Source organism: Dermochelys coriacea, chromosome 27, assembly GCF_009764565.3.
Source record: "Dermochelys coriacea isolate rDerCor1 chromosome 27, rDerCor1.pri.v4, whole genome shotgun sequence".
NCBI lineage: Eukaryota > Metazoa > Chordata > Testudines > Dermochelyidae > Dermochelys > Dermochelys coriacea.
The window spans coordinates 610,813-632,328 of record NC_050094.1 but is presented as its reverse complement, the minus strand read 5'-3'; the positions used below and the strand labels follow the sequence as shown (position 1 = coordinate 632,328).

The 21,516-nt window shown below is 52.7% G+C and overlaps 1 protein-coding gene across 3 annotated transcripts in view; it reads right to left on the bottom strand.

The window, feature by feature from the left end:
• Positions 1 to 3,460: 3,460 nt before the first annotated feature.
• The window catches only part of ARHGAP27 (Rho GTPase activating protein 27), a 77,432-nt gene continuing 59,376 nt past the window's right edge, over positions 3,461 to 21,516 (bottom strand). For all 3 annotated transcript variants that reach the window (XM_043503235.1, XM_043503237.1, XM_043503236.1), the window contains 11 exons: positions 20,779 to 20,866; positions 17,402 to 17,506; positions 16,464 to 16,562; positions 15,484 to 15,583; positions 13,324 to 13,449; positions 12,998 to 13,096; positions 11,965 to 12,042; positions 9,018 to 9,152; positions 7,569 to 7,674; positions 4,257 to 5,747; positions 3,461 to 4,184 (listed from right to left, as the gene is read on the bottom strand). In XM_043503235.1, the coding sequence (XP_043359170.1) occupies positions 5,570 to 5,747; positions 7,569 to 7,674; positions 9,018 to 9,152; positions 11,965 to 12,042; positions 12,998 to 13,096; positions 13,324 to 13,449; positions 15,484 to 15,583; positions 16,464 to 16,562; positions 17,402 to 17,506; positions 20,779 to 20,866 (1,114 nt within the window). In that variant the 3' untranslated portion in view covers positions 3,461 to 4,184; positions 4,257 to 5,569. The remainder of the gene's footprint in view (positions 4,185 to 4,256; positions 5,748 to 7,568; positions 7,675 to 9,017; positions 9,153 to 11,964; positions 12,043 to 12,997; positions 13,097 to 13,323; positions 13,450 to 15,483; positions 15,584 to 16,463; positions 16,563 to 17,401; positions 17,507 to 20,778; positions 20,867 to 21,516) is intronic.

Here is a 21,516-nt window from a genome sequence, read left to right as displayed (position 1 = left end):
CTGAGCCTTCCCTGGGGCAGGGTGTGGTAGAGGATCCCGGGACCAGGGACACCCTGTCCCACAGCTCCTCCTCCTCCTGATTTCCAGAGCCCTCAGAGGAGGCTGATGCAAAATGCTCTCTAGCGCAACCTGAACATCTGGGCTTGCTGCAGCAGGCCCTGGGCGAGGCTTTCCAGCCCGTGATATGCAGGGGGTCAGAGTAGACCGGGGGTGGGCAAACTTTTTGGCTCGAGGGCCACATCAAGGTTGCGAAACTATATGGAGGGCTGGGTAGGGAAGGCTGTGTGACCCCAAACAGCCTGGCCCCTGCCCCCTATCTGCCCCCTTCCACTTCCCACCCACTGCCCCGCTCAGAACCCCCGACCCATCCAACCCCCCCTTCTCCTTGTCTCCTGACCGACCCCCACCCCTAACCACCCCCCCAGCACTCCCCTCTTATCCAACCCCCCCGCTCCTTGTTCCCTGACCAACCCTCGCCCCTAACCACCCCCTCGGCACCCCACCCCTTATCCAACACCCCCTGCTCCCTGTCCCCTGACTGCTCCGACCCCTATCCACACCCCACCCCCTGACAGGCCCCCCGGGACCCCACCCCCATCCAACCCCCCCGCTCTCTGTCCCCTGCCTCCCCCCTGGAACCCCGTGTCCCTTATCCAACCCCCCTGCTCCCTTACCATGCTGCTCAGAGCAGCAGGAGCTCGCAGCCTCGCCACCCAGCCGGAGCCAGCCACGCCGCCCGCGCTGCCCGGCAGGAGCGACAGGCCAGAGATCTGGCGGCACGGCAAGCTGAGGCTGCAGGGGAGGGGGAACAGCAGGAAAGGCGCCGGGACTAGCCTCCCAGGCCGGGAGCTCAAGGGCCGGGCAGGATGGTCCCGCGGGCTGGATGTGGCCAGTCCCATGGGCTGTAGTTTGCTCACCTCTGGACTAGACCATCACAGTGAGCTGTTCTGGCCTTTATATCTATGAATGACCCTAGGTAATTAGGATCAGCATTCACAGGTAGCATTCACAGCATTCACACCTGTCCCTCAGCCCCATTCTCCCCTTGCACCATCCCTTACGCCTGGGGGCAGTCAGCCAGCCAGCCTCACTGTATCGAAGGTGTTTCAGAGCCATGCTTGAATTCAGCTAGTTAGCGTTTATAACACTGATGTTAAGGATGCAGCCCAGGCCATGTGCTCGCTCAAAGTGGCTGATATATCAGCGAATGGGGTATGCTCTGTCTGGGCAAATGCTTGCAGAGTACCACACTGAGGAAGAGTGGGTTAGACGTGTTCATGCCAATAACACAGGATGAAGAGAGGCAGCTTTCGCAAAGTGTTCTGTCCAGAGTTCCCGCTTGGGTTGCTAATACTGGCAGATCATGTGATGTGCACTGCCCCTCCCACCGCCCAGACATAGCTTTGGAAAGTATTACTTCCCCTTGGCAAATTGTATTTTTAAAACACCCACCTCTCGGCTTTTGTTGGGTGCAGCTGGCAAAGGTGTTCCCATCACCAGCCTCTTTGTTCTACAGGGACGTTTTTCGTGAACATTTTCACTTTTTTAATCAACAATTTTCCTTTGCTCGTTTTCTGGTTTTGAAAGGAAAAAATTTCCAAAACGATTTTTTAAAAAATGCCGATGTTTTCCTTTGTTTTGGGCAAGGAGAGGGAAAGCCCACCCTGGGGGTGAACCGACCAAACGCTTCCTTATTTCAAAACTGGTCAACAGTCAATGAAATATTTCAATACAAATTGCCGATAAAAAAAAATTTCACAAAGCACATCAAATGCCAAAACTGAAACGGATTTTGACCTTTTCTGCATGATTTTTTTCCCTTTTGCTTTTTGACCAGCTGCTGCAAGACTCACTCTCACCTGGGGCGCTGGATTTGGGAGCCTGAGAGCATTCTGCTGTCTCCCTTCTGCTGAGCTGCAGCTTTCAAAATACTTTGGGCCAGGTTTTTAAAGATATGTGAGTACCTAAATACCTTTAAAAATCTTGCCCCTTATTATTAGCCCAATGGAGAAACTGAAGCACAGAGCAGTGATGTGATTTGCCCAAGGTGAGCAAGCAGGCCAATTGCAAAGCTGGGCTGCAACCCCGGTCACCCAAATCCCAGTACAACACTCTATCCAGTGAGTTACACTGCCCTCCACACAGACAGCCCTGCCGTGGCTCTATCTAAAGAAACAGAGAGATTTGGGCCCATCCATGTGCATCACAGAAACTTCAGAGATTTTTCCTTCTGTGCATGTGTTGGTGGGAAGGCCTGGTTGGGGGCATGCTGTCATTTGGCAGTGCCATATTGCTTGACTAGGTCTTGGGTGTCACCCTGCCCTTGGCTGGTATTCTCATGCTCTCTTCCTTCTCTCCAGAGAAACTAGTGGCTCTCCTCCCTGTCAGACCGTGTACTTGGCTGGGTTTCAACCATAGCTGGCTAATCAATAAAACCAGGAACCACGCTAAACACAGCTTTCAGAGTAGCAGCCGTGTTAGTCTGTATTCGCAAAAAGAAAAGGAGTACTTGTGGCACCTTAGAGACTAACAAATTTATTAGAGCATAAGCTTTCGTGAGCTACAGCTCACTTCATCGGATGCATTCGGTGGAAAATACAGAGGGGAGATTTATATACACACACAGAGAACATGAAACAATGGATTTTATCATACACACTGTAAGGAGTGATCACTCTCCCTAATGCATCCGATGAAATGAGCTGTAGCTCACGAAAGCTTATGCTCAAATAAATTTGTTAGTCTCTAAGGTGCCACAGGTACTCTTTTTCTTTTTTGCTAAACACAGGAACAGCCAGACAAACTAATGGGCAATCCAGATTTCATTCATATGCAAAACCACACATTTGGAAGAGAACCAGCAGATCCACTGTTAGAGAAAGGCCTTTGCCCAGCAGGGGCAATTCCTTCAGGGAGAGTCAGGCATTGTGCGGCCCCACGGGATCAATATCATCATCTAGTTTGACCTTGGGCAGAGAGTGGGCAACTGACTTTGCTATGTGCTGGGCATGGCACCCATGGCTCCTGACCCTCATCTCAATGCCATTTTATTAGATCCTGTTTCATGTCCCTCATGCTGAGTAATAACAGAAGAGGGCTCCTGGTTTCTAAAAATCAAACTGGCTCTTTCTTAACTAGTTGCTGCAACTGCAGCTGGCATTCCATCTTCTCTCCTGCACCCTGGGCTCCTCTCTCCGCCTTCCATGCAGGCAGCTACTCCGGAGACCTGGCTTCTCTCCCTGCCATGACCTTGGGCAAATCCCCTTTGTTTCTCTTCCTGTTCACACTGTGAACACTTTAGGGCAGGGACAGGCTCAGAGAATTGCATCTGGGTGGAAGATTATTGTGACAGTGTTTTCTCAGTGAAATGCAGCTCATTGAACAGTCTGCACATTTGCATCCAAAAAGCTGGTATCCTCGGACACTGGCCAATGAAAACTCTTCAGTTCAAACCAAAAAAAATCTTTCATTCAGTTTAATTCAAATGAAAACAACACCTTGTCAGTGTTTGTGGGGTCCCCCCCACCTTTCCTCTCCCCTTCTTTGTGTTTTGGGGGGCAGGAGTGCAAAAAAGCCCCCAACCAAACAAATTATGTTTTAATTCCAATGCAAACAAAATTTTGACAAAAAAAATCCATCACATTTTGAACTTGTTTCACAGAAAATAATGGCCATTTCCCCACTAGCCCTGCCTGCACTGTGTTTGTATAGGGCCTAGTAGAACAGGACGTGACTGTAACACAAATAATAGACATGGCATTGACGGGACTTGTGCCTTGAGAACTTGCCTGGGAACGAACGTGACTCTTGCATACTCCCATGATTCTCCAGTGGCGAAGGGGCAAGCTTGTGGGGAGGAAGACAGCGGTGCCTGTGGGGGATGGGTGCTAAAGGGTGGCTCGGGAGAGGGGAAGATGTTAGCGTGACTCAGGTGGGGAGAGGGAGAAGAGGAGGGGGGTCTGAGAGGGCAGGACGAGTGGGAGACAAGTCCAGGCCTTGTCCTGAGGCAGCAGCTGAGGGGAGCTCTGCTCCATCGGGGCCATGCTTTTGGCAATGGAGTCAAAGACCTAGGCCAGGCTCATGGATATTCAGCTCAGAAATACTTGCCCGCCCCATAGCTGTGCAGAACCTGGCCCAGGTGGGGCTTAGAGGCCCCAGGCCCCTACCTCATGCACAGGTTTGCCCTGGCCAATGTTTTGAAATGTTGGCAGCCCTGCAGGGCAGCGTTGCTGCCACTTCCAGGGGCACCCTGCTGCGGGTAGACCAGGGCAGGTTCAGGTAATGCACCAAAACAGCCTGTGAGCCATTTAAACTCACAGCCCAAGGCCTCTGCAGCCACCAACAGCTAGATGCCCAGAGGAGTTTGAACGAAGCCCCTCACCAGGCAGAACTGGAGCCGTTTCCCTGGAAGAGAGTGAGCTAGTAGGGGTGGGGGGAGGTCTCCTTTTAATTCCAAAAGGGGAGTTTTCAAGGGGGGTTGGTGGTTGATTTCAGCCCCCTCCTTGGCATGCGCTGGCTCCAAGCTGTCTTAGCACCAGAGCCCACTCCCATCTCAGTAACACAGCCGAGGCTGGGGGTGACACGGCCCTGGAGTGGGACTGCGGAGACCTGGGCTCAATGGTCTATACTGCTGCTCGCTGCCGGGGGGCCTGAAGCAAAGTGCTTATGCGGAGTTCTTGGCCACTCCCACGGGGGGGGTTGCTCTTGCTCTTGCTCTCCCCCCTGGAAGCTGAGCTCTTTTGAAAACCTGTCTCGGCCTCTCAGCACTATAACAACCTCGGGGGTGTTCAGGGTCCATCCCCCAATGGCTGCAGGGGTCAGGCACTGCAGGGAGGCGAGCTGTGTGACACCTGGGCTGGAGTCCAGTGGGAGGCGCTGCAGCGCGGCATGCTTAACATGCTGTTCTGGTCACGGGAGGGGATTTGGCGGTGCTCCCGGGGGCTGCTTTGCCTGAGGGGCCGATGTGCACACAGAGGTGGATGCTGCAGCACCAGGTCTCAGGGGGTGGCATGAGCTGTGTGAGGGAGGGGCCCTGGCACAGCTCTTGCTGGCAGTTCCAGCGGTGCAGACATGGGGCGGACAGCCGATGCTGGTAAGCATGGTCCCCACTTTGCTGTCTGGTAGGTTGTCCAGCCCCTTCTCCAGTACCTGCCTGGGCTGCTTTCCCTGCAGCGAAGTGAACGTGCACAGTCCCACGGTGGACCCTCCCCTCTCAGCAGCTGGACAGCCGAAAGCTCAGAGGCCCTGTTCTCCCGGGGAACAGCCTGGTACCAACCCTGGCGGGGAGGAGTGTTTTGCAGAACGACCAGTCTGGTGACCATTTTCTCTGACTCTGTTTTCCCATCTCTAAAGGAGGCCCACTGGTCATATGGCTCCAGTGGCCAATGGCACAAAGTCATCCCAGGTAGCTGCAGTCCAGCATCAGCACTGCCAGTTTATTAAGGATTGTCGCCACCATTGTCTGTAGTCCAGGCTGGGACAATTCAGTGTCACACACTAGCAGCTGTCATGGTCCATCCCAGAGACTCTGCTCCTTGCTTTCTCTGTTGGCTCTGGCTCACCGCCGGGCTTAGCTGTCTGGGAAGATGTAGCTGTACTGATTTAAGATGTGCTCCACTATCTGGTTCTGGAAGACCATGTGCATTGCCATGTTTACTTCCTCGGTCTCTGGTCTCAGGAGAGTGGGCCCAAACACAATCGCCACGCTTTGCACAGACATCCGGTTCTGCTCCTTGTAGTCGATCACGCTGGAGGGAGAAAGGACAGTCAGTCACTGGGAACTGCCAGGGGAATCTCTCACGCTGACAAATGCTGCACCTACATGTTACTGACAGGAATGGGCTGATACCAGCAAAGCATGGCAGTGCCAGGGGACCAGGGCTCAACAAGCAAAGGGAGGAACCCAGTGATCCCAGGGCTCATCCAAAGATTTTCATCTAAACTGTTTTCTGGTGGGAAGTTGGTTTTTTGACTCAATGAATTTTTTCACAGGACATGTCTGCTTCCACAGGAAACTGAATGCCTGAAAACCGAAATATTTCAATTCAAAAATTCTGCTGCGATGTCTCATGGGAGTTGAAGTTTGATTGCCTCAAGACCACATTCTCCTCCAGTGGCTGGGTGCCTCAGCCAGACTACAACTTCCATGATGCATCATACCTGGGGACTCCCATGATGTACTGCCTCTCCTGTTCAAGAGGGCAGACCATGATGCGTTGTGGGAGATGTAGTCTAACCAGGGAGCTTGGCCTATAGATAGGGGTCTACCAAATTTGCAGCCATGAAAATCACATCACGAATGGTGAAATCTGGTCTTCCCTGGGAAATCTGGTCTTTTGTGTGCTTTTTACCCTATATTATAGGCAGCGCCACTGCCAGCAGCAGGCAGAAGTAAGGGTGGCATGGCAGGCTATTGTCACCCTTACTTCTGCGCTGCCTTAAGAGCTGTGTGGCCAGAGAGCATTGGCTGCTGGCTGGGCTCCCATCTCTGAAGGCAGTGTTGCCGCCAGCAGCACAGAAATAAGGGTGGCAATACCGCGACCCCCCTAAAATAGGCTTGCAACCCCCTTTTGGGTCGGGACTCCCAGTTTGAGAAATGCTGCAGAGAAAATCACATTTTTGAGTTGGTCACGGCATACATAGCAAATTTTGCAGACATGTGACACATTTGCAAAATTTCCTGTTTATGCCATGATAAATCTGCGAAAAATGTGTGATTTCTCCGTACGGGAACATGAAACACCCAAATTATAACTCCATGAAGCACAAAATATTTTGGGTTTTGGACATAATTTTTTGCCATTCAAATTTTCACTGAAAAAGAAGAATATCAACATTTTCCACAGAACATTTTGTGACAACAATTGTTTTTTTGTTTTCGCTTGATGTAAAGTTGCCCCTGCTTTCCACCCAACTCTGGCTGAGCATCCTACAGTGGGAGGAGCTGTTAAAACTCCCCAGGGTGGGAGCGGTCTGCAGAGTCCTGCAGGATATGGGTGCTCCAAACAACAATTGAGCTGAGAAAAACCCTGCAAGGGGCATGGCCAGGGGAGTTTTGAATGATCTTCCAGAAGCCAAGGTTTAGACCAGGGGTGAAAATCCCCACACCCCCCCTTGAGGAGACTAGCAGGGAAAGGCACGTGAATTCAAAGGAAGCCAGCAGTAGCTTAATTTCCTTCTCCCCTTCCAAGGTCCTGCCACTAGATTTGGTTTCCTCAGACTGAACCGTGCCCTGGAAGATCTGCCCCTATATACCTGCCAAGGGTAGCACCAGGCCCCTGTGGCCGTCAGCACTGTGCAGCCTTCTCTCCCTTACTCCAGTCCAGCACCATGGTACAGGGTGGCACGGGCTGGAAGGAGCACCTCATAACACTGCTGATGAGAGTCAAGAGAAAGAAAGCAGCACAGAGCTACAGGATTAGTGGTCAGGCAGGAGCAGTGATCTCTGTTCTCCCTTGCTCCTGATGGCCGTGCTCAGACGTAGAGGAGAATTACATGAATGGCTGGGGACTGTGCAGATCAAAACACAAAGATCCGTGCACATGGAGAGGCCTGGGGCAAGCACTCACTGGCAGAGGTGGTGGAAGAGAACCTTCATGGTGTCGCGGTTGGCGTCAGGTAGGGAACACACCAGGTCACGGATGCACTTGCTGCGCTTCGCCTGGTCATATATTTCTACAACCAGATGGAAAACCAGGTCATTCTACCTTGGCAGGACTGAGTGTCAGAGAGCCTGGGTGGGAGGCCCTGGACTAGGACTCAGGAGATTTGGGTTCTCGCCTGGCTCTGCCACCGGCTGGCCATGTGACCTCCAGGAGAGATGTGGGGCTGGTGCAAATTGTCATAGCTCCATTGACATTGCTGGAGCTATAGCGATTCCCATTGGGTGAGGACCTGCCCCCACATGATTTGCCCAGCAGTAACCCAGGGACACCACCACCTCACAGAGTTACAAGGATAAATCCACCCATGCCCTTCCTGTGCTCAGATATTAGGGGGGTGGGACAGTCTGACAAGTAACTAGATACAGAAATCACATCTTCCCCCAAGTTGGCTGGCGCTACATCCTGGTCCAGGACAGCCTGTGGGTCAGAAATCATTTATCTCTGGTGTGGCTCTGGGTTTGCCCTGCAGCCGATGAAAGGCTGTGACCGTACTCCCAAAATACGCCCATGAACCGCAATTCAAATCTTGCCTGAATTTTCAGCCCACTGCTCTGGCACCAGGCACAGAACACAGGCTGGATCTGTTGGCCCACGTCCAAACCAGCCAGGCCTACCTCTCTGGCCTTGTACCTCAAACAGAGACTGCGGAGGGGTTTAACCTTCCATGTGTTTCTCATGCATCCTCTTCAACAAATCACAGCTTGGCTGTGAAAGCAGAGCTGGTTGGATGGCTCCATAATACGGAGCCATTTTCAGAATGGCACCTGACTCTAAATAAGTGTCCAGAACGGCAGTCCATGCTGAGCGGGCCCCAGCATTCTCAGTCGAAATCCATGATGTCTTAGCATGCATCTGCACGAGGCCGGTGTAATTCCCTGCCCAGCTCAGGTACACACACACACACACACACACACACACACACACACACACACACACACACACACACACACACGCTAAAAAGAGCCAGTTCGCCGTGCTGGCACAGGTGGTGGCTCAGGCTAGCTGCCCATGTATGTACCCAGGGAGGATTGCTAGCCCGAGCTGCCACTCATGCCTCTGTCCATGCTGCTATTTTAGGTGCTAGCTCTCAGAGAGCTAGTGCATGTCTATCTACCCACACTGGGTATCACACCTCCCAGTCACAGCATAGCTGTGCTCTTCATGATAATAGGAGAGATCCCTTCAGAGTCTGCTCTTGCGTCTTGGCTGGGGAGATGGGGCCAGGCTTTGGGGCTGAATTGCGGTGTGAAGGGGCTTGGGAAATCCAAATGAGCATGGTCCTGCTGGGTAGAGGAGTGGCCGCCACCCACACTGCAGGTGTCAGACAGGGCTGTGGCTTCTCTTGTCCCTTACTTATCGCAGTGATGAATTTGTCAAAGTAGCTGAATGGGAAGAGTGGCTCTGGCAGCTCCCGAAAGAAGAGCTTCAAAGCTCCTGTGATGACATGGACATCCTCCCACCGGCCATCATCCAGGTCCAGATGTTCATCTGCAGGAAGGAGGAAAGTAGATTAGCAAATGCTCTGATACTGGGCTGGGAGGGGCTTGCTCCATGCCATGTATGAATCTGTGTCAAGTCAGGCAGTCCTGGGCTCTGATCATGTTGAAGTGAAGCGTGTGCACACGTGTGTGCAAGCACAGGGCACAGAAGTGAGCGTGCTCTTCGGTAGTTCAAAGGGGGTGGAAGTGTCAGATACACATTTCTACCAGCGAGGGGATTAGTCATTGGAACAAGCTACTGAAGGAAGGGGGAAGAGTCTCCAGCTCTTGAAGTCTGCAGCTCCAGACTGGAGCCTTTTGGGAAGACACTTTAGCCGCACACAAGTTACTGGGCTCAACGTGGGGTGACGGGGCATGGATCTCTGGCCTGTGCTAGGCAGGGGGTCAGCCTGGATGATCAAATGGCCCCTTTTGGCCTTAAACTCTGTGAATCCAACCAGGAGTAGAATGCTGGCCCTCTCTGGTGAAGCCCAGTTTCTGGAAATTGTCTCTGCATCACTGGAGACCTCGCAGAGTTTAACAACAGATGAGGATTAAATGTACAATTTACTACCTGCAGTCCCGTCAGCTCTCAAATGAAGCCAGGCTGGGTCTGCTCAGCACTTGGATAGGAGATCTCTAGAGAAACTGCAGGGGATGTTGGTGATCCAGTAGAAGATCAACCTCCCTCAGAGGGTACATCTACACTGCATCCGAGGTGCTATTGCCGCATGGGTAAACATACACACTCCAACTTAACCTGCACTAGCACAGCTAAAAATAGCTGTGTGACCATGATAACACAGGCTTCAGCAGAGACTAGCAATGTGAGTCCGTACGTAGGGGCCCCTGTCTGCTTAGACAACCTGTGCCACCATATCTACATGGCTGTACTTAACTGTGCGAGCGCAGTTATGTCTACCAATATTGCACTCACACCTTGGACTACAGTGTGGACACACCCTGAGCCAGTACTGTCCTAGTATCAGTGTGTGCAAGGGGTGCTGTGCTGTGGGAGTGCTACGCTTTTCAAGTGAGACATAAAACCCATCTTCCAACCACGTGTTAGCCCCATAGCTTTTTCGGTAGGAGGAAGAGGGTTAACAGGGATCGCTAATGCCTGTAATCACACTGTCTCTTTAAATTCCTCCCGGAGTTTCCATTGGATAATTTCTTCTTCACTTCCTGCCCCTAAACTGTTGGGCAATAGTAAAACTAAGCAAGTGACCAAATTCTACTCCAGAGGTGTCTGCAATTCAATGATAGCTAAAGTGATTCCAGCAAGTGTTGTGGGCAAATTATCTAAAAAGTGCCTCATTCTGTGTTTGTACAGCACCTAGCGCAGTCAGGTCCTGATGTTCTGGGTGCTGCTGTAATCCACGGCTGACGACCTCCGGATGAACAGAGCTAGAGAGATGCTATTGTTACCATCACTGCTGCAATACTTGACATTGATTTTTACCCCAATTCTTACAAACCCAACTGAAGGAGGGTCCCGCTGGTTCCACAGTGCTCATGGGGTGCATCTGCTTCTGCTAAGAGACAGCTAAGGGACCACTTCCCTTCCCCTCAAATGATAACCCTTGGGCATCTAAGACGGAGGGAAGAGAAAAGGGGACAGAGCAGGAACAAGCTGCTTCTCCCATATTAGTCTGGCCAAACCCTTTAGTACCCAGTTGGCAGGAACTGCTGTGAGATCACTAACAGCCCCCACTGGAGACTGGCTCACTTCAGGCCTCACTTTGTATGTTCGAACAAAACACAGGCTTAGAGGTGTGAGTCTCAGAATCTATCCCACATTCTACTTGGCGTTTCTTACAACCAACAGAGACTCATCGGGCAAAATCCTGCCCCCACTGAAATCAATGACTTGGCTTCAATGGACACAGGATTTCAGCCACAGATTTTAAGACTAGAAGGGACCATAAAGATTTAGTCTGATCTCCTGTGTAACACGATCAGAAAACCTCAGAGATTCCTGCATTGAGCCTGTTAACTTCTCGTTGAGAAAGAGAAAGAGAGAGACTCCAACCCCCAATGCTCCAAGCGAGGAGGAACCTATCACACCCTTAGGGCGGTTGTTCCAATGGTTATTTACCTTTGCCGTTAACAATGGGCACCCAGTTTCCAGTTTTCTAGCTTCAGCTTCCACCCACTGAACCTTGCTATACTTTTGTCTGCAGGATTAAAGAGCCCTTGGCTCTCAGAAACCTTCAGTCCTTTCGGGAGAAGCTCAATGTGCAGAGCTCTTCTAAAATGGGACCACGTCTTGTGGTGTCTCAATGGGAGCCGGCCCTTGGAGGCTGGGAATAAAATATACCCTCTTAGCCTGCTCTTTCATAAGCTAGGTAGAAAGGCTAAAGGAGCTTGCTCTCCAGGAGGCAGGTTTTCCAGAGTTTAAATCTAGAGCCATTTAAACTCAGAATTTCTGTTCTGTGGGAAATTCTGACACTTTTTAATTTAATTCCAACCTGGAAAGAAAACTCGAATTTTCAGAGTTTCCATGGAAGGGAAATGAACATTTTCATTTTGGAAAAAGTGAACTGGAAGAGAGATCTCCAGGGACTCCCCTGTTTCATTGGAAAACTCCCAACTGGCTGTTCTTGAATGATCCTTGTAACTCTTCTCTGAACTCTCTCCAATTTTTCCCACATCCTTTTTACCATGGGGACACACTATTCGGGTGACAAATGACTGATAGGCTCTCAAAGCATTACCTTGTCATCTTTCTCTGAACATTTTTTTAAAAAGTCAAAGGCATTTTTATTTAAAGACATTAGATCATAAAAAAGCTACAGCTAACCCACTGAAAGCAGGCCTACCGTGGTCCACTTTGTAGCGCAGTTTCTGTATAGTTGCCAGATTTCCACTTATTCGATAAAGTCCATCAATGTCCAAACCTATTAGACCAGGGACCAAAACTACCAGTTAGTCACCCTGCAGCTGGACAACGGGAACATGGCAACAAGGAGCTGGAGAGATGTTGCAACAGAGATTCACACATAAAGCAAGCCCAGTGTGAAGAGAGCTTCATGCTCCAGAGGTGCTAGGAGGCCAGCATTCTCAAAAGGATGTGACAGATTTGCACAAGCGCTCAGCGGACTGGGTGCTGATACCTACTGCTGCATTCCGGGGTGCTTAGCACCCGAACTGCTTGGGAAACCTAGCCCAGGCTGCAGGGGCTAAGCACTTGGAAGTCTGGCCCCAAGCTCTTTTGGACCTCTGCCCTGTTCCTTACAAAGTGGAATGCAGTGGGGTACTTGAGCAGCAGGGGCCCTCCATGCCCCAGACACGGCTCACGCTTGCAGCCTGCCTTGGGGGAGGGAGCAATGCATTGGGATGCAGCAGGGTAGGTACAGGTCTGCAGTGGCGGCAGCAGAAACTGAGAGGGGAGCAGGGCCATGCAGATTCGAAAGAGTCAAGAAAAGTGGTTTAGAAACTTCTGTGCTGCTTTCTGTTCTGCTTCTCTTAGGGACTACTTTTTAGGGTGGGAGGGTACGTGCAGACACATCCCAAGAGCTTGCTTTACAAACCCAGATTGAACCAACCCTCAAGATGAAGAATTCAGGAGCTAGATGCTAATAGCAATTAGCTGCTCCATTAGTCGGTTTGTGGGATGCTTCTTGGGAAGCTAAACCCCCTGAGCCTGCAGCCCCTTCTCATAGCCCATGTAGGCCTGGGGACACCAGCTAACGCTGGGAGGGGCTGCAGTGCCAGAGATGGTGCAGTCAGGGCTGGTTACTCAGCACAGAAGGGGCTGCGCTCCCCCGAGGGCTGGGAGCCCTGGAGCATGGAAGGGGCTGGCTAGGGTCTCTCTTGGCCCCCTGCTCTTTACTGGAGGGTTTGGAGAAATACCTCTGTGTTCCACCGTCTGGATGCACTGCTGCACAAACCCTGGCACCGTGCTGTGCTCCCGCTCGCACAGTGCTTGCAAGGAGCAGCCAAACACTTGGTCTGAAAAACAAACCAACAAACCCAGACATTTAGGCAGTTAACTTGGGGCTCTGCCAGGGGATCAGGATGATTCGCCCCCTGGATCGCTGGTTTGGGAACCCCCCCAAACAGCCGTGCTAGGGGATGAGCTTTGCTTGTGGCTGCAAGTTTTGGGTTTCCTGGCTAGGAAGAAGGGTTTGTTCTCCTCGCAAGCACCCGCCCCCCAAAAAGCCCCGTCCAGCCTGTACCTTTAATATACCCTCGCTCCCGCAGGAACTGCAGAGGGGGCCGTTTCTGGAGGAGTTTTCGCAACCTGTTCCGAACTTTGCTGGTGTCGCTCTCAGAGCCCAGGCTACTGACCGCCGGTCCGGAGGCTGCGGGAGACAAGGGAGAACGTTTCACTGCGAGACACGGAGAGGCCCCAGCAGGGAAGAGACAGGCATCATTCTGGGCACAGACAAGGAGCCTTCCCCTGCAACCCCTAAACGGGCTGCAGACAGGATGCCCGGATGCAACACAGCTAAACGAAGGAGCGTTTCCCCTCCGCTCCCAGCCACCCTGGCTTAGGGACCACCTTTCCCTGGAGCTCCCCGCGCCAACTCCCCAGGCAGAGAGAGCTGGGGACTGGCTGAGAGTTTCTGGGCAGCGGGTGGAGCAGCAGGGGAAGAAGAGGGTGTCCCCTATTTCCTGCTCCCCTCTGGGGGAAGCTCGATCCCTTGCACCAAGGGCCTAGGAGCAGGGGATTTCACACCTGCACAGTCCGGCTCTGTGGCGTCTGCACAGCACCTCTCTGCTGAAGCGCCCCCATTTCTGAATGCAGGAGATTGCGGCAGGATCTCAGAGCCCTTCAGGACAAACACCCAGGCCCTGCTATGTGAGCTTGTTCCTGCCTCGGGTGCTAATCTGGCCCTTGTCACTTGGGGATCTGAATCCCATGAACAGAGGTGGGTGCCCCAGGAGCGTGTCCCTGCACAGCTGCAGGCACCACTCATGGGCTTCTCTCTCTCTGCCCACCTGCCTGCTGGGACAGACAAACTCCTGGCAAATGGACTCGTCCGTCACCCCCCATTTGCTGCTTCTTGTGGCCTCCCTCCACCCCACTAGCGCCATCCTTCTGCATTGCCACCCCACGGCCACCACAGCTGACCAGCTCCCGGGGCAGTGCTGGGGTGGACGACTATAGCCACCCCAATATTTGCCTTAGCCCTCCCCGTAGGCCCCCTCCCAGTGCAAAGACCAAACATTACACAGAAGTAAGGGTGGCATGGTATGGCATTGCCACCCTTACTTCTGCAATTCTGTGAAGCCCCCCCAGTTTTCTGTCTAGTCCACCTCAGCTGGCTCCAGCTCTGCCAGCTCCCCACTCTGGTCTCAGTCTGCCTGGGTGACCAGCTGCACTGCCCCTCTTTGCTTTATAACAGAAAGAAAACTCCATGCTAGAGAGAGTCCTGTTGGGGGGACGTTACCACCCCAAGACTGGTGCTGCCAGGTGCCCAGTGTCACTGTACATTGTCCCCCAGCTTCTCCAGCACCATCCCTGCTTACTGAACCCCATCCTAGTCCCCGTCCCACAACAGGACATGCCAAAGGGCCAGACATGACCTGGCCTTGAGCACACCAGCCAGGGGCAGGTGGGGGACCCACAGGGGCAGCTCTACCAATTTTGCTGTCCCAAGCAGTCGCCGCCGAATTGCCGCCGCCACCCCCGCAAGAGCGGGGGAGCGGCCGCTGAATTGCCACTGCGGGACATGGACTGCCGCCCCATTCTGCTTGGAAAGCCGGTGCCTGGAGCAAGCCGTGGGGACCCAGCTCGCATTATTGTTGCCATCTGTGCCCTTCAGCCAGCTTGCCCTGCAATGCAGCATGGGGCATGCTATGGGGCTGATGCTGCAGCCTGCTTTGGCAGCACATATGGGCTGTACGCAAACCTCCAAGGCAAGGGGAGAATTTCCCCGAGTTACAACCACCCTACACTGCCCCACTGCAAGGCCTGGGCAAGTGGGGGTTGGGAACAGCCATAGAACTTGGGGTTCCTGAGATCAGGGGCTGCAGAGCCACCCCAGGCTGCTGTATGTAGAGGCTGCTCTCACTTGCCCAAGGAGCTGTTTGGCCCAGGCTTCAGGTGGCTTCAGGAGCACTCCCGTGCCTTCTGGGCCATCTCCCAGCACAGAACCTGGCCCTCCACCTTCGCTGTATGCTACTAGGGTATCTACACTGCTGCTCAGCTGCACCATACCAAGGGACATCGGGTAGTTAACACAGGTCTGCCTGGACTGAGCTGAGCAGACAACAAGCTCGGTGGCAGCACAACCAGCAGCTCCCAGGCTGGCTCGGCCTGGAGGCTGCACCAGAGCGGGCCCCCAGGCTTTTCCCAAGCAGGTTTCCCCGCTCAGATTTCACTCACTCACCTGGATTCTTTTTATCTTCATCTTTGTTGTTTCCTAGTCTGTCCTTGACTCCAAAGTCCCCAACATTTCCGTTCTCGTCATGAGTAGGAAATTCTGTTGACTGAGGGAGACATGGCATCAGATCAAGGCCCCGAAGGAGCTCTGAGGCGTGTAGCTCAGGGCAGGAGAAGCGGGGCTCTCCCGGAGCCTGCTAGACATAGCTGGGTAGGTTGGGAGGGAGACAGTGGACAATGCAAAATCCCGCCCCCACCCCCGCCCCACAAATGGTGGGCCACAAATCAGTCTGGACTCAACAGATACTTGGACTGTCAGCTCTTTGGGGCAGGGACAGGCTTTTGTTCTGTGTTTGTACAGCACCTGGCACGCTGGGGTCCCGGGCTTAGGGGCTACTGCAGAGCAGAGAATGCAACAGCAGCAGGAGCCAACCTGAAACTGCTCAAAATTCCAATTTTTTTGAGGTTGGGATAAGAAAGAAACCAATCCCACCATGCTGATCTCCCAGGGGGACAGCGGCTGGCAGGGTGTTTCTAGCAGCCAAAGTGCTGTAAATCTTGTGAGAAAGCCGATCCTTGCCTGACTGATAGTTCCAGGGTGGCGATGCCAGATCCTAAAGACAAAACCTGGTTGGGGCTCCAGGAGGGGACAGAGCTGAGCAGGAGATGGGCAGGGAAGGGAAAGGAGACTGAGCAAAGAGCTGGGCAGGAGAAGGGGGTCAGGGTAGGGCCAGTGTCAGTGCTGAGGATGGGGGCATGGTGTGTAACCCACCTATCTGGGTCTCTGTCCCCATCTGGGGCTGGACTGTGTAAAAGGTCTTCTGAACAAAGGGGCCTGATCCTGGAACTGTAGCCCAGAGCTCCTGCTGGTTGACCCAGAGGTCCTGAGTTCAGGCCCCCCCCAGGGCCAGCGGCTCAGGAAAGCTCTTAAAAAAAAAAAAAAAAAAAAAAAAAAAAAAAAAACACGCCCAGAGAAGCCCCTCTCACCAGCTTGCTGATGCTGTCGGCGATCACCTTCTGCCACGTGGCCACAATAGGCTCAGAGTCGTGCTGGATCAAGAACTCGGAACTATCGCGAGTCTTCAGCTGAAAGAGGCAGGGTGGGAGTTATTGGCATGACACAGGTGCCGTGCAGCCCCCAGCGCGAGCGGCCAAAGGGGAAACTGACCCCACACCAGCTCCCAATGTGACAGCCCTTCAGAGGGTCCATACGGGAAGAAGGGCAGTTTCTTTCCATGGCACAACAGCGATTAGGCACCAGTGGGCTGGGCTGAGACATGCACATGTGACAGGGCCCTTGCTGTTGGCCTTGACTTCTGTGCAATTTTACAGCTCAAGTCTCTGCTCCTTGGGCACCCCAAATTCCCATCGACTCAGACCAGGTAGGCCCAAGCTCAGCCCTTGTCTTCGGCGCTCACAGGTCCTGAGGGAAAGATGCCTGGCTTCGAGGGGTGGATCCCTTGCACTAGACTCCCTCAGTCCTAAGCCCTGGCTCTGCACTGAGGCCTCCGCCTGTATTTAGCTGCATCTCTGAGCCATCTCTGCAGCAGGAGTCTCCCAGCTCGGCCCGCAACCTGGCCAGGCTACACAACCACCCTGAATGCTCTTCTGTCAGCATTGTTGTGTCTACACCAGGGGCTTTGCTGGCAGAGTTGTCAGCTGGGGCGGGGGTGTGATTTTGTAATGAAGACTAATCATAAGTTGTTCAGGAACAGGGTTCAGCTAAACCAAAATAAACCACCCTTAAACCAAAGTTAGCATCTACACATGGTCTGCATTGGTTTAACTAATGCAGTTTGCACACGGACCAGGCCTTGATGTTTCCACTCATTTTAGCCTCTTTACCAAGGCAACACATCTCTCCCCGACCCACCCCTCCGGCTCTGGGGACACCACCAAAGCCACACTGCATTGAGCGGACTCACCTCCAGAACGTTCTTCTTGCTGGATTTCTCTTTGGGAGCCCAGGACACAGCAGCCCCCCGCAGATCCACAGTATGCTCGGGCGTAGTCAGCATGGCAGGGTGTTTCTGGGGGAAGGAAAGAGGAGGGTCATGCCCAGGGAGATAGGAGCAGAGCAGTGAGGCTGTCGCAGGGTGGAGAATGTTTGCTCTACATGGGCTATAAAACCAGCCGTGTGGGCTGGGCTCCCATGTCTGTCCACAGCATTTCCACTGGGCTCAGAGCTGGGCGTGGGCGGACTGAGGCAGATACAGCCAGTGCTGTTCTGCCCTTCTGCCATCGCCCCTCCGGTGTGGTTCCTGCTAGGGAGACAGGTCTCTACACGCAACGTGGCTGCAGGTATGAAGGGAAGCCCAGCCCGGTGCCAGACCCAGCACAAGGTGGCTAGAACCTTGGAGGAGAGGACCCTGATCAGCTTCTTGTTCCATCTGAACTGGCAGAGGGCAACCCCTCCTCACTCCAATTGCCATGGGCCAATGGAGACAGGTCCAGCAGGAGTCAGGTCATGCCATGGGAACACAGAGTAGGGGTTAGAATCTAGGCCTTCTGGCTCCCAGCCACCGAGCGCCTCTCACAGGACACCTCGCCCAGAGTCAGCTGCACTGAAGCAAGCTGATCAGAGGTTAATACGGTTTCATTCTATTGGCATAGACCAAAGGATTCAAACCCTAGCGGCTCAGAGTGCTGATCAGGCCTGCAGCATATCTGCTGCATCACTGAGCCCAAGCAGGCAACAATCATGAGTCAGGCTCCAAAAAAACCATCTGATTGGCTTAAAAATCATGAGTTTAAAATACTACTACTATGGGGTGTTTTCCTTTGCCTCTGGGTGCTGGAGCCATTTGGGATTGTGTTTCCCAGCTTTTTCTCCACAACCACAAGAGTAGAAACTTCCTTTTTTAAAACTGAAAGCTGAAATTCTCACCTAATTAGGGGACCAGACAGCAACTGTGAAAAAAGGGGACGGGGGGGGGGGGGTTAATAGGCACCTATATAAGAAAAAGTCCCAAAAAATGGGACTGTCCCTTTAAAAATGGGACATCTGGTCACCCTACCCCTAATCATGTTTGCAGGAGTTGGGGCTTTAAGAAAAACATCAAAGATCAGGAGACCTTGGATAAAGCCATGAGAGGTGCCAGAACTCTCTCACCATCTGCAGCATTGCAGCTTTCTTTAGAAACAAAACCACCATAGTTCTACCACTCGTGGTTGCAGAGTGAACCACCCCAGCATAAGCAGTGTGTGACTTTGCAGTGATGTCTACAGAAAGCCTGGAACAATAGCTCAGAGAAGAATGAACTCTGCCGGCCCCTAGTAACCACATCAGGGAGAAGGGCTAGGGGTACAGCTCAGTGATGATAACTGACTTATCATTAACTATTTAATTTGTGCCTCCTACTGAGGTCACTGGGAGATCTGCGTGCACTGATGCTCATGGGCCATAGTTAAAAATGTAATGCAACCCTCCCCTGGATTGGACACCGAGATTGCCACGAGTATTTCTAAGACTAAGGCAATACTAGAAACTTTTGCCTGGATAGCAATAGCAGGAAGGGGTGCAATATTTTCATGACATTTTAATCCAGGCAAAAAACCTAGCGTTGACACAGTTGTACTGGCCCAAAAGTCCTTTTGCTGGGAGAGCTCATTCTGAACTGGTATAAACTATACCAGCAAAACCACACTTTTGTTGATGGAAGCTGCATCTCCACTATAACTGTGCCTAGAGCTAAATGCTAGTGGGAGCAGAACTCGCATCTGAAGCAATCTGGATGAGAAGAGGGTGACAGGCTAGGGGGCCAGCACAGAATTCTCCCATAAAGGCGAGGAACGTCCCCTCCTGGATTCTCTCTCTGGTACGTCAGTCATGCTGGCATTGGGCACATGGTTACTGGTTTTGTGTCGGGGGGCCAGGGCTCTGGTGTGCATGTGGTTTGCTGAGTTTTTCTAATAGAACACAACTTTCCACTGGGAAATGTCAGCGAAATAACCAGGCACTTTAATCCCCTGTGGAATAGCAAAAAAGTCTGTCTGCTCCAACCTTGTGGGCTGGGACTTTCCACAGAGCAAGTATACATCGGGAACTAATCCAGAATCAGGGAGGGTTTGAATTACAAGAGCAATATTTATTTCTGATTATCTCCCTGTATGGACTCTCTTATTCCAGAAGAAGAGTGCCTTTTCCTGGGTTAGCTTAATCCACCTCCAGAGAGTTACATTTCTATTCCACAATTGCTCTTCTGGTCAGTTTCCCTAGGGCTTGTCTGCCTAAGGCAGTTAGGGACCCAAATCCCATAGATTTCAGTGGGGATTTGGCACCTTAGTCCCTGAGGTTCCTTTGAAATCCCAGCCCCCATTGTCCACCAGTCAGGAAATTGCATCAGGCATTTCAGTGGACTGAAGGGCTCCCCAGATGCAAAATTTTTATTAATTTACCCCCACACATGAGCACAGCTGTCCACACTGGTTGACCCTCAGCGACAGAGTTTGCAGAAATAGGAGTGGGGCCCTATAGAGTGCCCTTCACTGTGCATGGATGTTGACGTTGCTGCGTCTGGCTAGGGGCCTGCTTGGAGCATGGAGCTCCTTGCAGATACATTTCTTCTCTTGCCCTCTTTCTCTTCCCCTTGCTGCAAAATGCCGCCAAAAGTGTTGCAAGCCCACATCAGCCCTGAGCTGTGTGACAACACCCACCAGCGCTGTGAGCAGCCTTCCCTATTTCGAGCGGCTCTGACCACAGCTTGAAGGCCAAGTGCGCGAGTTCTGGGTTTCCTTTGTCGCTGGTGGTAACTTACTTGCGTCTCTTATTATAAACACTAATCCGGGAGGGGGAAAATAGCCCTTGCTGAGCAGCTCTGTCTCTGCCCCTGCCGAGTCACTCCACTAGCATCCAGTGCCTAGAAGGGGTCTGGGAGCCACATGAACAGGGGAATTTTTGAATGCAAGCCACATACTCTAGGGAATGTCACCCAATTTCAGATTCCAGAGCAGGATTCAACTGGTCAAATCGACTGACAAAGCCCTGCTTTGTCTCGACTCCTCCTGAGGTCCCTTCCAACCCCGAGATTCTAGGAGTCTATGGCCCCACTATTTTCAGGGTCAATTGGGAGACAAGTCAGCCAGGCCCAGAGGCTGCTTGCACACTTTGCTCCTTGCAGAAAGCTTGCTTGGTACCTGGGAAGCAGCTCCTGCAGGGTGATGAAGGAGGGAGGGTACAAGCCAGGGGCTGGGAAACATGGGGAAGGGCCAGGAAATTGTTGTGCTGGTGAGCAGCCTGCAGCCCATCAGCAGCTTTCAACTTGGGCCTCGCAAGGACAGTAGCCAAAGGCTGGCAACTCACCAAGCTGCTGGAGGACAAATGTTTCGACTCCTTAAAAAAGGTCAAGATGCCCCCCTCCAGGACGGTCCAGGATGAGCTCCAGTTCTTCCTGGGGGAGGAATGGTGAGGAAAGCATTAAACCCAGATGCCGGTTATGCTGGCAGGACCCTGTTCCCATCCTGCCAACTGAGGAAGGGAAGGTGGGGGGCAGCCCTACGCATGGCACAGCCTCTTCCGTCAATGACCTCCTCACTTCCTAAGGAGACACTGGTTCCTTCAGTGCCGGTTGGTCCGGGAGTCCTACGTAAAAATCCTCCTCCCCACACTTGGAGCTGTACACAGGGAGAAGTGCCGAGTTTGCTGGTCTGCGGCCAGATGCTGGCGCAGCCCTTTGCTGTCTGGAAGGGGAGGGGAGCCAGCTGGGGAGGGGAAGGGGAGGTTAGACCCAAATGAACATTGTCTACCTAACCCTGCATCCCACTGCAGGCTGCTCAGGCTAGGGGCAGGGAGCTCCTGGCAAGTTTGCTCAAAACGTGAATGTTTGCAACAGCAGGTGCATAGATTTCAAAGCCAGAAGGGACCGTTATAATCTCATCTGACCTCCTGTATAATAGCCAGGAGCTGTTCTAGGTTCTGGCATCCCCAGGACTGCCCATGGGCCCTTCTGGTGAGCTGGGATACTGTAGCCCTCAGGCTGACCAGGGTGTCTTCACCGCAGAGCTAGTCTGAAGGATCGGCACCGGTTCAGCCTAGCCCAGG